Source organism: Pezoporus occidentalis, unplaced genomic scaffold, assembly GCF_034315485.1.
Source record: "Pezoporus occidentalis ecotype Australia unplaced genomic scaffold, CSIRO_AGI_Poc_V1 ctg151, whole genome shotgun sequence".
Classification (NCBI taxonomy): Eukaryota; Metazoa; Chordata; class Aves; order Psittaciformes; family Psittacidae; genus Pezoporus; species Pezoporus occidentalis.
The window spans coordinates 3,180,411-3,193,877 of NW_026913328.1; the positions used below are offsets into that span (position 1 = coordinate 3,180,411).

The window sequence follows — 13,467 nt, forward strand, 5'->3', positions numbered from 1 at the left end:
TACCACCTTTACATATGAAGGCATGGTAAATGCCACAGCAGGATTTAGGATTTTGGGGTTTTATTTTTTGTTTTTAAAATACATAGTCAAATTAAAGTAGTAAGTTAAAATACCTCAATTTTGCATAAAAAACTGTGTCAGATTTTAGCCTAGATTTTTAGCCTGTGTTCTAGTTTGATTCAGCTGCAGTCAAAGACAAAGCAAGCCCCATAAAAGCTGTTCAGCAGCAGAGTCTACAGATCTTACAAAATCAGGTGTTGGGTTCAGGGTTTCTTTGATGTTTTTCTTTTGGGGGGGGGGGGGAGGAATTTTAATCTCATTAAATTTCAGTATCGTGAAATAAGAATTCTTTTCTTATTCAGCTGTGAGATGGAAATTTGCAAGTTTAATCATCTCACCTTCTTCAGACTGTTGCTTTTTAAACCAATTGTTTTATATAACTGCATTAAGCAGTTCATAAACTGAAGCATTGATGGTGAAATAGTACAGTTTGATTTAACTACATGCTTTATAATCTGCGTTTAAAAAAAAAAAAAAGAAAACCCTACCAAATATACTATTTCTCTGCTCCCACATTTTCAACTAAAAATTTAACAGAAGAGAGTCAATGGAATAATCAAATCACTGATATTTAATGACTTTTGCAGAACATTTGCCAGCTAATTTTGGAGAATTAGGATAAATAAAAAAGAGCTGCAGTAGTCAGAAAAAAAGTTTAATGATAGCATATGGCTTATTTTTATAGTAGCTGTTTATTAAGATTATAGCAGACATGTATAACCTATTGATTTAAATGGTGCCTCTTTTTATGCACAAGCATCTTAAAAGCCAGTATGTTAATTCACAGAAATCAGCCATTTGCACTGGGTTTACTTTCACTTGCAGAAATGTGACTTCATTTGTTTCATTAAGATGCGAGTTCTTGTATTTTTCAGATTAGTCATTTGAAAACACCCCTGGAGATGCTGCAAGAAATTAATAAAAATACTTTGGGACCGCTTTTACCTGTAGATGTGATTTCATATGTTGAAGCACTATCTTATTCATCATTAAATACCAGGCATTACTCTGTTTCTGACAATGAAACACTTCGTAATACAACCATTAATGTGAGTAGATCAAGCCTTAAAATTAGATGAGGGGGATGTGTGTCTTATTTTACAAATAGCATATGACTCCTGCACTTAAACATATAATTTTATGTGCAGGTTTTGGTTAGTACTGTGAACAATTTTTTACAAAAAGACAAGATTACAGTCTGGGAAGCTCTTCCTGTAGATGACCAAAGACGGAGCCTGACTAAGCTGCTGCATACTGCAGAACAAGCAACGCTTCTCATGTCACAGAACTTCAAAAAGACAGCACAGCTAGATGCTAATGCAAGTGACATAGGTAAGATAAAGAAAATTAATCTAAGATATACTTTAGGTGTGGATTACACTGAGGAGTTTTTCAGCATGATTATGAAGATTAGAAATGGTGTTATGTGAAAGACACAGGTGTTAATTTGTATGAGTTTCATAACTAACACCTGACTTTCAGTGTAGGTATCATAATTTTCAATGACTGAACATGTGAGCCTACAGCCCAGAAAAAACTTGAGAAGCTGTAGGAAATTGTCCTGTCAGATTCTCTTTCAATCTCTCATTCTAGTCACACCGTAACAATGAATCTGCATTCGTCTTACATGTACAAAATTATCCTATGCATCTAGTATGCATTAAAAAAAAACCCTACCAGTGGAATGAAACTTAGATTTGCCATATACAGATTTTTTCCTCTTTTTGGCTCAGTGAAGGTATTGTAAATGATCATGGAATCGGGATTGTGGTTGGTGAGTCCGATCTGGAGTGGCTTTATTTCAGAAGAATTTCCATTTCAAGAGGAATATCTGAGGAGAACCAGTTAGGCTAAACTGCACGTTTTGCTTTCCTACCTTTCTCCATGTGTGCTGGTGCCTTCACAACAACTCCTGCTGATTTTCCTGTATTAATAATTGTTCTATCATTCCTTCAGTGGGAGCAGAGTAAGGTTAATACCAGCTGCTTTTGAAAATCCTGATAAAGCATTGTTTATGACTTTGGCAATGGTCACATCTTCATTTCTCTGAATGTACCCAAACTGCATGTGACCTGATTTCTTATTTTAGATTCAGTACAGTCCTTCAGTACCTCTTACCAGTTTGCCAATTTGTAAGATGACATGATAAGACAGTCTTCCTTTGATCCTGAGGCAGGTCAAACCACCTGTTCTTCTTTCACTTTTCTGAAAGTAAATTAGCAAGAGTGATGAAAAATGAGAGATTTTGTTCTATTACATAAACTCTTTAGAAGCAGATTTATGTCAGTCCAGAGCACGTCTGGGCCTGCAGCAGATACAAAGCGATGCCACTAGCTGGCTGTAAATCCCCGGTTCCCCCACCACCCTGACAGAAAGGAGAGGGTCTCCTGGCTACAGAACTGAGTCCATGAAGGTCTTGAAGAGAGGATTCATGTGCAGCCTCCAGTAGCAGTGTAGATGTTAGTCAGACCAAGGTGTGAAAAAAAGCTTATCATCAAGAGAATCTTGAGGAATTTCCATGTTGAAAGGTGGATGATTTTTTTGTCTTGCTCTTGTTCTAAAATGAGAAACTAGATGAGCTCTTTTCCAAATTGGACCCAAACACTGCAATCTTTTGTTACGGTTTTTCAGCATCAATGCATTTTTCACAGGACTTAAATGTGCCCCACACATCTATTCTGGGGCAACACCTACAGTATTACCCCTCTCTCTCCACTGCTTGCAATCTCTTGAACTCCAAGCTTTTCAAAACTCCAGCTACAGAAACTACTATTTCTTACATCCTGACGAACGTTTTCTGACAGCTGGTCTATTGAATAGCTCATATTATTTTTGTGTGCTGTGCTATAAGCAATGCAGATTGTACAGCTTAGTGATATTCCTCCATCAGTCAAGTTTTAGATTTGTTTGCTGTTTTGTTTTTTAAAAGAGTCCTGATTGACTTTTTTTGTTCCCTTCCTGGGTGATTGAAACTCAGCACTATAATGAACCAAATAAAGAGCTCAATGTCCTCTAATGTAGTTTGTGTCCTGAGGGGTGATGCTTGTTTGTTAGTTTTTTGACAAGACACATCATTATTTCATGGTGCAATGTGCGTTTGGTAGCATGGACAGATAACTATAAAATATATACTTTTCAAAAATTGGCTTTTGTCAAATGTTACTATTCAGTAGAGAATTTTATGCTTTGCTTTTTATAATTGTGATTTGTGGTCCCTTTTAGAAATGCATTTTTAATAAAGCAATAGCTCTTCTTAGAGTAACCTACATTGTTCTTTCCAGTTCCTAATTTAATGCAAGGTGAATAAAAGACAATATTTTTCATGGAAAAAGTATGAGAGCAAAATGTATGCAGGAAAATAATAAAACATAGGGGTTTAAGCAAACATATTAATAGCATTTTTCTTGAAATATTTGGTGCAATGATATACTCTTAAAAGTCACGTTAATTATGCAATTCAATAGCACATTTATTAACCCAACTGTAAATTATGGTACACTGTAATGGATCTCTGACTTGTGCAGTATTTTTCTTCTTTTTCAGTACTCAAGGTTTTTGCTTTTGATTCACATCACATGAAACACATTCACCCTCATGCATACACGGGGGGAGATTATATAAAGATCTCTCCAAAGAAGAGAGAGGAATCTCATCCTAATGGTAAGAAACAAAGGTTAGAGAGTAGGTGGGCTATTAAACACCTTGGCTAGACTTGTACCCACTAGTAAATAACCAAATATGCAGTTTACTAAGACTGAGCTTCAGCCCTGTTAACTACAGAGGAGTCAAGGTGTTTCTATCATCATCTCTCCTACGCCTTTACTGTCTCAAGACTGGTGTTTCTAACGTTTCCAGTATACAGTGAGCTTTAACACTGGATATTGTTGCCAGAGACCTGAGCTTTATCCTTTTCTTAGCCATAGATCTGCTGTGAGTTCATACTGGCCCCATCAACTAGTTTTCTTACTTCTCCTCCAAAAAAGTTGTGTACCTTTTCTATTTAAAGAGTAGTTCACTAGGGCAAGAATACATTTTCTTCAGTACCAAACCAGTAAGGCAAGGAAATTGGCTTGGACCTCATAGTGCTACAGAAATGGTTTGCAACTACTGTCATCACTGAAAATAAATAAATGTGTTTAAACAGTTCTAGAATTAAACTACCTGACCTAATAAACATAGAAAATATTTTTTAAATCCTAATCTTCCAGTTTATCTGAATCTCACCACCTGTCAGTAGCCCAAAAAGTGATTTGCTTTGGTACCAGGAAGAAAAATCATGACTTCTTTTTTTTTGTATCAGCACTGCATCCTAAAATCCCATTTGCTTTTTTTTTCCCTATGTGCCTTCCATTCTGGGTCCACTGCAATGGAAATCAAAGTAAGCCAGGTAATTCAGAGAAGCCCAGTATTTACCTCAGGTCTGAGCCATTTTAGTTTGAGACCTGATACCACATATGTAGCCAACTGTAAAACAGCAGCAAGCATGTATTACTCTAGAAAAAAGTATACATGTGTATATCTAATTAGAATTCCCAGTGTGAGCACACATAGATATTTCTAATGGCAGTTACATTGTTTTAAATAAAGCTATATTTCATTGTCTCTAAAACCTTTTCATAAGTATTCCACAAAGATTCCGTTTTGCATATTTTATGCAAGAGCAGTAATAATGTCTATTGTTTATTGTTTCCTTAATGTCTTCAATATTGTTCTTCAATAAAAACCCCACAAACCACTGAACATGGTCTATTTGATTGATAGGCACCGTTGCAGTTGTCTTTCTGCGGTATAGCAATATTGGTTCTTTGCTTTCATCGCCTAAAAACCTCTCCTCAAAAGATACTTCAGAGCAGAGACAGACCGTAAGCTCATCAGTTATAGCTGTGGCAATTAGCTCAAATCCACCTACACTCTATGAGCTTGAGAAAATAACATTTACCTTAAAGTATATGAAGGTAAGGGGCTTTTTTATTATCAACATCAAATAAAACAAAATAATAGTTAATCATTTTATGTGATGTAACCATACCTGCAGTGTACAATATATTGAGACATAATTCTGTTGTTTGCTGATGTTTGTCATTTATTTCTCTAGTTAGATGAATTCCAAATGTGACATCATAAGTGCAATAAACTAAATATGATACAACAGAAAATAGCTATGGGACTAAAGCAAGGGCAACAACGCCAGCTTTGCTGGGTTATAGTATGAATAAAATGTAGATGCCTGAAACACAGAATATTACAGGGTCTTGAATATCCTGTATTTAGGTGGGGTTTCTGAAAGTTTATCACATGGTTAAGCATGCATATTAAAAAATACGAAGATATGCTTCAAAGTTACTGCGAAAAGTTATCTTGGAGGTAGGAGAATATACCAGAACCTATAGTATTTCGACTTTGTTATTTCTGAAATCTGAACACATTTGTTTAAAACTAATAATTTTAGTTCCATAGTGTGTATAGATTTTACTGAATTTACTTGTGCATGAAGAATCACCTTGCATTGCACAAAGAATTATCAGAAACATAGAAAGTGTGTAAAGACATTGACGGTAGGACAAGGTGTTAACCTTGGTTATGCAGCTTTTAAATTTGTTATTTGTCTTCTATATAAATTTGCATATATTTATACAACTTATTAGTACAGTGGGGACCTTATCTTTGACAAGTTAGTAAGCACTAACTGTAATAAATAATACTAATGGTCTTATTCAGCGCTGTCATCACACCTGATATAGCAGGTGTGATATGACCCTGGCTTTATCTCAGATCACTTTGTAAAATGCATGGAATAAGTCTCAGTTTTCAAACTGCTCATTTGGAAGGGACTGTGAGCCGGACAAGCAATGTGGCTGTAACCTTGGGGTTTAGTCCATGTTCAGCAGGTGCAGGTGTATGTATGTAACAATGATTTCAGTAGGTAAAAATTCCAACACCTTTGCAAGTGCCAGAACGGTTCAGTAATCTGATTAGACTACATTTTTGGTAGGGTGTTAGCTTTGTGGATAAGATGCTTCCCTCTCTAGCCATGTTTTGATTGCTTGGAATAGGACTTGCAGAATGTCATTTTTGTTTCCCAGCCTTCCAAAGGTGCAAGCAGTATGTAATGAATTGCACTGGCTAACGTAAGAAAGGTCTCTTGATAGGAAATATCCTGCCTTTTGCCATCAGTAAAACATCTTGTTTCTGTTCCAGACTCCGGATAAAGATATTAAATGTGCATTTTGGAACTACTCAGCAGACACAATGAATGGCAACTGGGCTACAGAAGGCTGTGAGCTGACACATTCCAACTCCACTCATATCTCATGCAAATGTAATCATCTGACTCATTTTGCTGTTTTGATGTCCTCAGGTGGCTCTGTTGTAAGTGCTATTTTAATTTAGTGTTTTACCTCATACTTTCTCTTATCCTCATTCCTTATGTTTTTATTTCAGTGCAACTTATGTACTTTTCCCCTTTTAGGTTGTCTCTTGATTTTGTTCAGCAAACACACAATTTATTGTGCACAGGGCAAACAAAATTCCTCCCATATGTGTTTGATTTTCCTTTTGTCCTTTCTGCAGTATTACAGAGCAATGATGCAGCAAAATATCTTGTTCCAAATACACAGTCTGTTGTGCTTATTTTTGGTGCATTGCTTTTAATTTTAAATCCCATTTTAAGACTGCTGTGGGATTTAACTGGCATTCACTGGTGGTCAGTAACCATATGGCCCTGAATTTCTCTCTCACAAAACTTTGCCACCCATTTGTCTAACCTTGGCATCTAAAAATCTGCTTTAAGTTCTTTCCTGAGAATTTTCAACAGCATAAATCAGTGTAAAGTTTATGACTATTAAACATAGGCACTCATGACAAGCACAAAATCATGAGAATGACCACTCAGTTTATCCCTTTGTTACATTAAGAGGCCCCATAGATTTCCAGGGCCTGTGTGGGGATCTGTGGGAGCTCAGGTCCTGCCTCAGGAGGCAGCTTTACATGGTATCAGAACTGACAGCAAGCAGAATATTAGCATGAATATACTGTATTGAGACAGTTCTCTCACACTGTGAATTTCACGCTGACAGAGGCTGTTTCCTGGTTGCTAAATAGCATCCTAAATCTTCAGTTTATATTTAAAACATTTGCAGGTACTTATACAGTTGTTTTCAAAAAGAAGTTTGGGAGGAGAATAATCTCTGGTTCTTTATTTAGAAAAAAAATTACTTAGATACATTTTATGGTCAGCTGAATAGTACCCTTATGCTGTTGCACAGTCATGTACTTCAAGAGGTTCTTTGTGCAAATACCAAGCAGCAAATGTAACTGTATTCCTGTACAGAAAATATTCACATCTAATATTAAAATAGCCTGTGTTTCTTTGGAGAATGTTCATGTTACGTATCTGGGATAGCATTTGTTTGAAGTGATTGTTATTTCAGAGTCTTGTTTTGATCATGTTGCAAATGCAGTAAGAGGGTTATTCAGTTTTGCTTATCTAAGTCACTGCTGTGATAAGTCCTTTTATATTAGAAAATGTTCATGTCATATTAATATATGTCCTACTGCCAGTGTATTTGTTATTCACAAAAATGATCTGATTTTTTAAAGCATATTAGGAGATACTGATGTTAATAAAAAAGTTTTGTTAAGAAATATCAGAAAATGCAAGAGCAGAAATATATGCAGCTCATTACTAATTTCTCCATGAATTATGTCTTACAAAAAAACAATACTTTTTATACTATCCAAAGTGTAAGTTTGCAGTGAAACTCTACAAACAGTTTTGATTAATACTTTGTAGAAAAGACGAAAAAAAATGTATAATAGAATGAGGTCTTTCTTGAGAAGGTACAAAGCTGTTCTTTTAAATATTATATTATAATTTTCCCCCAGGGTGTTACAAATTATAACATTCTTACAAGAATCACTCAGCTAGGAATAATTATTTCGTTGATTTGCCTCTCCATGTGCATTTTTACATTCTGGTTCTTCAGTGAAATTCAAAGCACTAGAACGACAATTCACAAAAACCTCTGCTGCAGCCTTTTCCTGGCGGAACTTATTTTTCTGATTGGAATTAATATGAACAATAATAAGGTGGGTAGTTTTCACTCATATCTTGATTTTGTGTTGTAAAGTAAATGTACTGTATAAGACATGATTTTCCATCTACTTCCAATATTTCCCAGTATCAGTATGAATATTCCAGTGACATTGGTTTCCCAGTCTAGTAACAGAAAATACAAAATGATCATTTAAAGAAGTAGGGTCTTCATCTGAACTGGTGTGTATTGACATTGCTCTATGGCTTTCATTTAAGCTTTTTCATCTTATCAAAGACTGTGGTCTTGATATGCTTATCATTTTCACTTTTCTCATCTATTTGGACGCTGTACAAAGCCATGCTGGTGGCTTTCTGGGTGACAATTTTCCCTAAAAGCCAGGCCATCTGTAGTGCCAAGCTAGCATTTAAGATACAGCAGTGTTGGCTGGAGGACCCATTTTCTTTATGCATGTGAGGTCTTGACTTCTCCCTGTTGTTTTTCATACAAGAAGGGCTGTTGATTTTTGCATCTCAGAATAGTTTTAGGAAATTAAATTATGCATAAATTATCAAAATAATCTTACTGTAAGTAGTCGAATAGAATTTAAAGTTACTTGAAAAACTGCAAACTGCTATCCATGAGATGACATTCCAGTACCAACCAATCAAGAAATATCATTTTACAAACATTTTGTAGTAACAAAAGTAATTTTGGAAATAATTCCTTGTGATGCCTAATTACACTGTTATCAAAACTGTAAAAATGAACTTCATCTGGATCAGGAAATCATACAGACTGCTCCGATGTAACTATGGTATCAACCTTGTCAAGTTGTTTATATAGTTTTTCTGAGAAGAAGTGCACTAGAAGTTGAATGTAGTCTCTTTATCTTACCAGTTGCTACAGAAAACAGTAATGAACAAGTGAGCTCATGGGTGTAGGCCAAGTTCTTGTCAATCAGTACTACACGTGGGCTGCTGGACCACCACTTTAGAGTTCACTACGTTGCTGTGCATATGCTGTTTTATTAACAGACATATTAATAGAATTATGACTCTTGCTTTCTCTGATTGAATTTCTAGCTCTTCTGTTCAATTACTGCCGGATTACTCCATTATTTCCTTCTAGCTGCTTTTGCATGGATGTGCATTGAAGGTATTCACCTCTACCTTATAGTGGTGGGAGTCATCTACAACAAGGGTTTCTTGCATAAGAATTTCTATGTCTTTGGCTACGTCAGTCCAGCTGTGGTTGTTGGAATCTCTGCCGCACTAGGATACAAGTACTATGGCACCACAGAAGTGTAAGTCACTGTTTCTGTGTCCAAATCAACATACTTAAGGATGCAATAGTCACAATAGCACATTTCAAGGCATTTTCTGCTGCTTACTTTTCAGATGTTGGCTCAGCACGAAGAACAACTTTATATGGAGTTTTATAGGACCAGCATGTCTAATAATTCTTGTAAGTATAATTTTCATTTTTATTGTAGTACATAAAACCGATAATAAAAGGTGTTTAATAATCACCCACCCATTGCCAGCATAGCTGTGAGTGCTAATTATAGGGCAAAATTGGCTAATTTAGACCTTTTTATAGTGTTTCTAAATTATTTATATGCTGTATGTCTAAATACTTTACTAGCCTGAAAAATTAATATTTGACCAAAAAAAGCTCAATATAAGATAAGAGCTTCTTTTCTTGCTTGCTTACATTCTTCTATCCTGATGGTTTCAGAAATTCTGTGAAGCATTTCTCTTTTTTAAGAAGTAGCATCTCTGTATGTCATTGGCATCTCAGCATGGCTCAGCAGGAGGTGTACACAGACACTATCCTAGCAGACAGATAATCTGGTTTTTCAAATGTTGTGTGACTTAATCTCTTATCAGGGATGGGTCATCTTTGTAAGATTAGACTGTCATCTTTGTGGCTTTATCACTTGCTTGTACCCTGTCATCATCAAAGTTATTTTAAACTAAATTGCGACGTCAGAGAAAAGAACCCACTATTTCACATGGGCAGACAAGTCAAGTATTGATAGCCCTATTTCAGCTGTGAAAAGGGCCTTTTTAATTCTTACTGGAAGTGGCTTCAAACCTGCAAATTTGGCAGGTATTATATGTTCAATTCTGAAACAAGACATTTTGGTGCCTCAGGAGCATTTCTGAGTGCTATAAAGTTTAACAAACCATTCCAACTGTAATGGGGCATTATTGTGTATGACTGAGTTGACAGTGATCTGGCGATAGCTGGAACTAACATAGTGAGAAGGTACAATGGTGAGGACTTGTGGCATCTGTGGTCAAGTCAGTTATAACCATACACCGGGTTTATTTATTTGGTGATAAATGTGAAGATTTGTAAAAAAGAACTGGCAATGCCTAATGCACACAAGACAATAGTAAAACAGTTTTATTTCAAAGTATTTGCAATTTCAAAGCTGAATAAAGTATCAGGTATAATTCTGATCAAATTTCACCCCGAATTCCTACTGTAGTCTGGGGATGGGCTGGGAGCAACCTGCCAGATGCAACTGCAGGGTGATTCCTCCCCATCTCACCCTCCTGGTGAGCACGGCAGACTTTGAGAGAGCCAAGGCACTGTAACCTCCCTTGGATCTGTGCTTCTGCTGTCAGATTGCCCTGATGGACAGCAGGTTACTACAGTAAAACAAATTCATGGGGAGAGACCATCCTTTACTAGGAAATTCTTACAATTCTTAGGTTTAAATTGTCAGTTTCCTATTTCCACTCTGGACCTTATCTCTTTCTTCCATGAAGGCAGCAAGGATGGGATTTTTTTGTTATTGCTATCGTTCCTGTTCCTCATCTGCCTTCAGGTGAAGATTTATGGGCAGTGATGTATCACTGCACTGTTAGCACAGGAAAGCTGCATTATCAAAATATACAAAATGCCCCAAATTTATGCATCTGTAACCTCTTTTTCAGCTCCAACTGAGCTGTGCTTAATTCCAAGCACAGTACAGAGGCAGAGCAGGTCTTCAGTGGCTTTCGTATAAGTCTAGATGGCAGCGGAGGCAAATCCTGCAAAGCATGGATGTGCATAAGGCCTGTAGCCTCATTTTGCTCTGAGGCCTATAGCTATTCTTTTGGCACGCCAGATCTTCCAGCGCTCCCTGCAAATATAAAGGAGGTAATAGAGGTTGATACAGGCCCTATGTGCCAGTGCAGTCCACCTGTGGGTGAGGATAGAAGCCAAACAGCTTCTTTTGTTTTCTCCCACTCCTTTGCCTAAGTGAAGCCACACAAAGGAGCTGTAGCTGGACAGCAAGGGGCCTGGTGGTTGTCTTGGTTTTTTTGTATGTTATGGAATGGTTTTGTGATAACTTGTTTTCACAGTATTAGGATACCTTTGTTATTGCCTCTTCATAATCATGTTACTAGACCTGGGAGGAAAGGCAACCCACTTTCAGCAAGCTGCGTTGTCTGCTGTGGATTTTTTTTTTTTAAAACATTCGGACAGCTTATTTTGATAAGGTCATAATAAATTGAAGCCTGAACTGCAAGAAGGATGTTTTCAAAGAGAGCAGGGAGCTAGGTAATTGGCTTACACTCTGTCCAGGTTAGTGTCTAAGGAAAATATGGAAAACCTTAGGAAAATAGGCACATGTCAGGGATGAAGTTGGTGTTAGATGTCTGCTTTGTGGAAGGCGCATTGGTGGCAGTAATTCAGTTTCCATTGTCCAGTCTTCCTATTAATCATGCTGCATGGGCACCACAATAATATTAAACTTTTTTCCAAAGTAGTGCCACTCAGGAAGTCTTTTTAATTACAGAAGCCAATCTTTTTCCAAGATTTCCATTCTGCCCACAGCTAATTAAGGGGGGCGGGAAAGGAGGTAATTAAGGACTCTGAAAAGGAAATGTTATTTTTGTTCTGGGATAACCAGATAGGTTACTGCAACCCTCATATAGAAAGTTGCAAAATCTGGCAGCTTCAAGCTTACCTTTAATCCTGAGCTTCATCTACTAATTTTGAGTTTGCAGGCTTTCTAAGATAGCCTGGAGAGTTTGCATACCAAATCTCTAAAACGTCACTCACGACAAATATGATTCTTGCACAGAGACCTTAAAATTGATAGGACAAGTGCCCATGTACACAAATGGTGCTTTCAGTTTCTGAGAGTGGGGACTCAGGAGATTCGTGCTTTAGATTATACTGTAATATGGCTTTGAGACAATATGTGAATGATATAGAACAAGAGCAGTTCTGTACCAGCAGATTTTCTGTCTCATGGTACATTATTTCAAACACATCCCTGAACATTAAAACTACAGTAATAGTGAACCATAGGGAGCTCAAGTGTTTATCAGGAGTACAAACTAAGTTCTCTTCGTTGCCTAAGCAGAAACAGTACTTCTGAAAGTATTTGTTTATTAATATTAATGTTTTATTAGAATTCTTAAATGAAAGTTATGGCCATATCCCATCTAAATATTACTATTATTAGATTGGTGACTTTACATGAAAAGGAGTGGGTCAGGAGCTCCTTAGATGCAGTTAGCAAAGAAAGGGCATTTTGAACCTTTGTAAAACAAGCTGCGAGCTGAAGATAATTTCTAGAACTTATTTCTTCCTCCTAATACTTGTAATCTTTTGAACCACAAATGTTTTACCTAAAACTATGCATTAGATTAGATCAAAGCATACAAGTATGGAGAAATTATTTATAACAAGTTTTTAAAATTTTTAATAGACATGTGATTTGTTTAGCACAAGTTTTAAGAGACATTCACACACACCACAACCCATGCCTGATTGAGGCAAATGCAAATATAAGCTTCAGAAATAAAAGGTATGAAAAAAAATATCCATAGAATATGTTCTTTTCTTTTGTAATAAACTTACAGTAACCATCTCCATGTAATATGAAATACTCATTTGTCTGCAGGGCAATATAGCTGCAGTTTTGATGAGCATGAAATGTCAGCCAATAACAAACTCCTTCCCGTTGTGCAGGACTTCTATACGGCTTTCCACACCTCTGATATGACAGCTTGCTCTGTGTTGAGTGGGAGCCACTCTGGATTTTATCTCTCTATAAGAAATTTATTCTAAATACTGGCATTTTTGGAAACTTTATCTTTTAGATTCCATGGAAAGATGATAAATCCCTCCACTTGTATCTATTGTGAGGGACAGCTTTATATATTAGTTGACCAGCTGGCAGTAGAAAGTACATTGTTTGGAAGGGTTGGGCAAAGACTATTAATGCTGCATTCATGAAAGTCTGCAAGCTATTAAAAGGAAAATTTAGAAGAGAATCACTGATAATCCAAGTGCAGCTATAGGCAACCTTTCTAATATACCTTTCTCCTAAACATTTCTTCCATTAAATCTGTTCAGTTGA

The 13,467-nt window shown here is 36.5% G+C and overlaps 1 protein-coding gene across 4 annotated transcripts in view; it reads left to right on the forward strand.

The window, feature by feature from the left end:
* The window catches only part of ADGRL4 (adhesion G protein-coupled receptor L4), an 80,015-nt gene that overhangs the window by 47,406 nt on the left and 19,142 nt on the right, over nucleotides 1-13,467 (forward strand). For 3 of the 4 annotated variants that reach the window (XM_062611279.1, XM_062611278.1, XM_062611280.1), the window contains 8 exons: nucleotides 936-1,109; nucleotides 1,209-1,392; nucleotides 3,604-3,720; nucleotides 4,822-5,015; nucleotides 6,259-6,429; nucleotides 7,945-8,148; nucleotides 9,179-9,399; nucleotides 9,494-9,560. In XM_062611279.1, the coding sequence (XP_062467263.1) occupies nucleotides 936-1,109; nucleotides 1,209-1,392; nucleotides 3,604-3,720; nucleotides 4,822-5,015; nucleotides 6,259-6,429; nucleotides 7,945-8,148; nucleotides 9,179-9,399; nucleotides 9,494-9,560 (1,332 nt within the window). Of the gene's footprint in view, nucleotides 1-935; nucleotides 1,110-1,208; nucleotides 1,393-3,603; nucleotides 3,721-4,821; nucleotides 5,016-6,258; nucleotides 6,430-7,944; nucleotides 8,149-9,178; nucleotides 9,400-9,493; nucleotides 9,585-13,467 lie in introns of all 4 variants that reach the window. The other variant, XM_062611282.1, reaches the window with a different exon arrangement.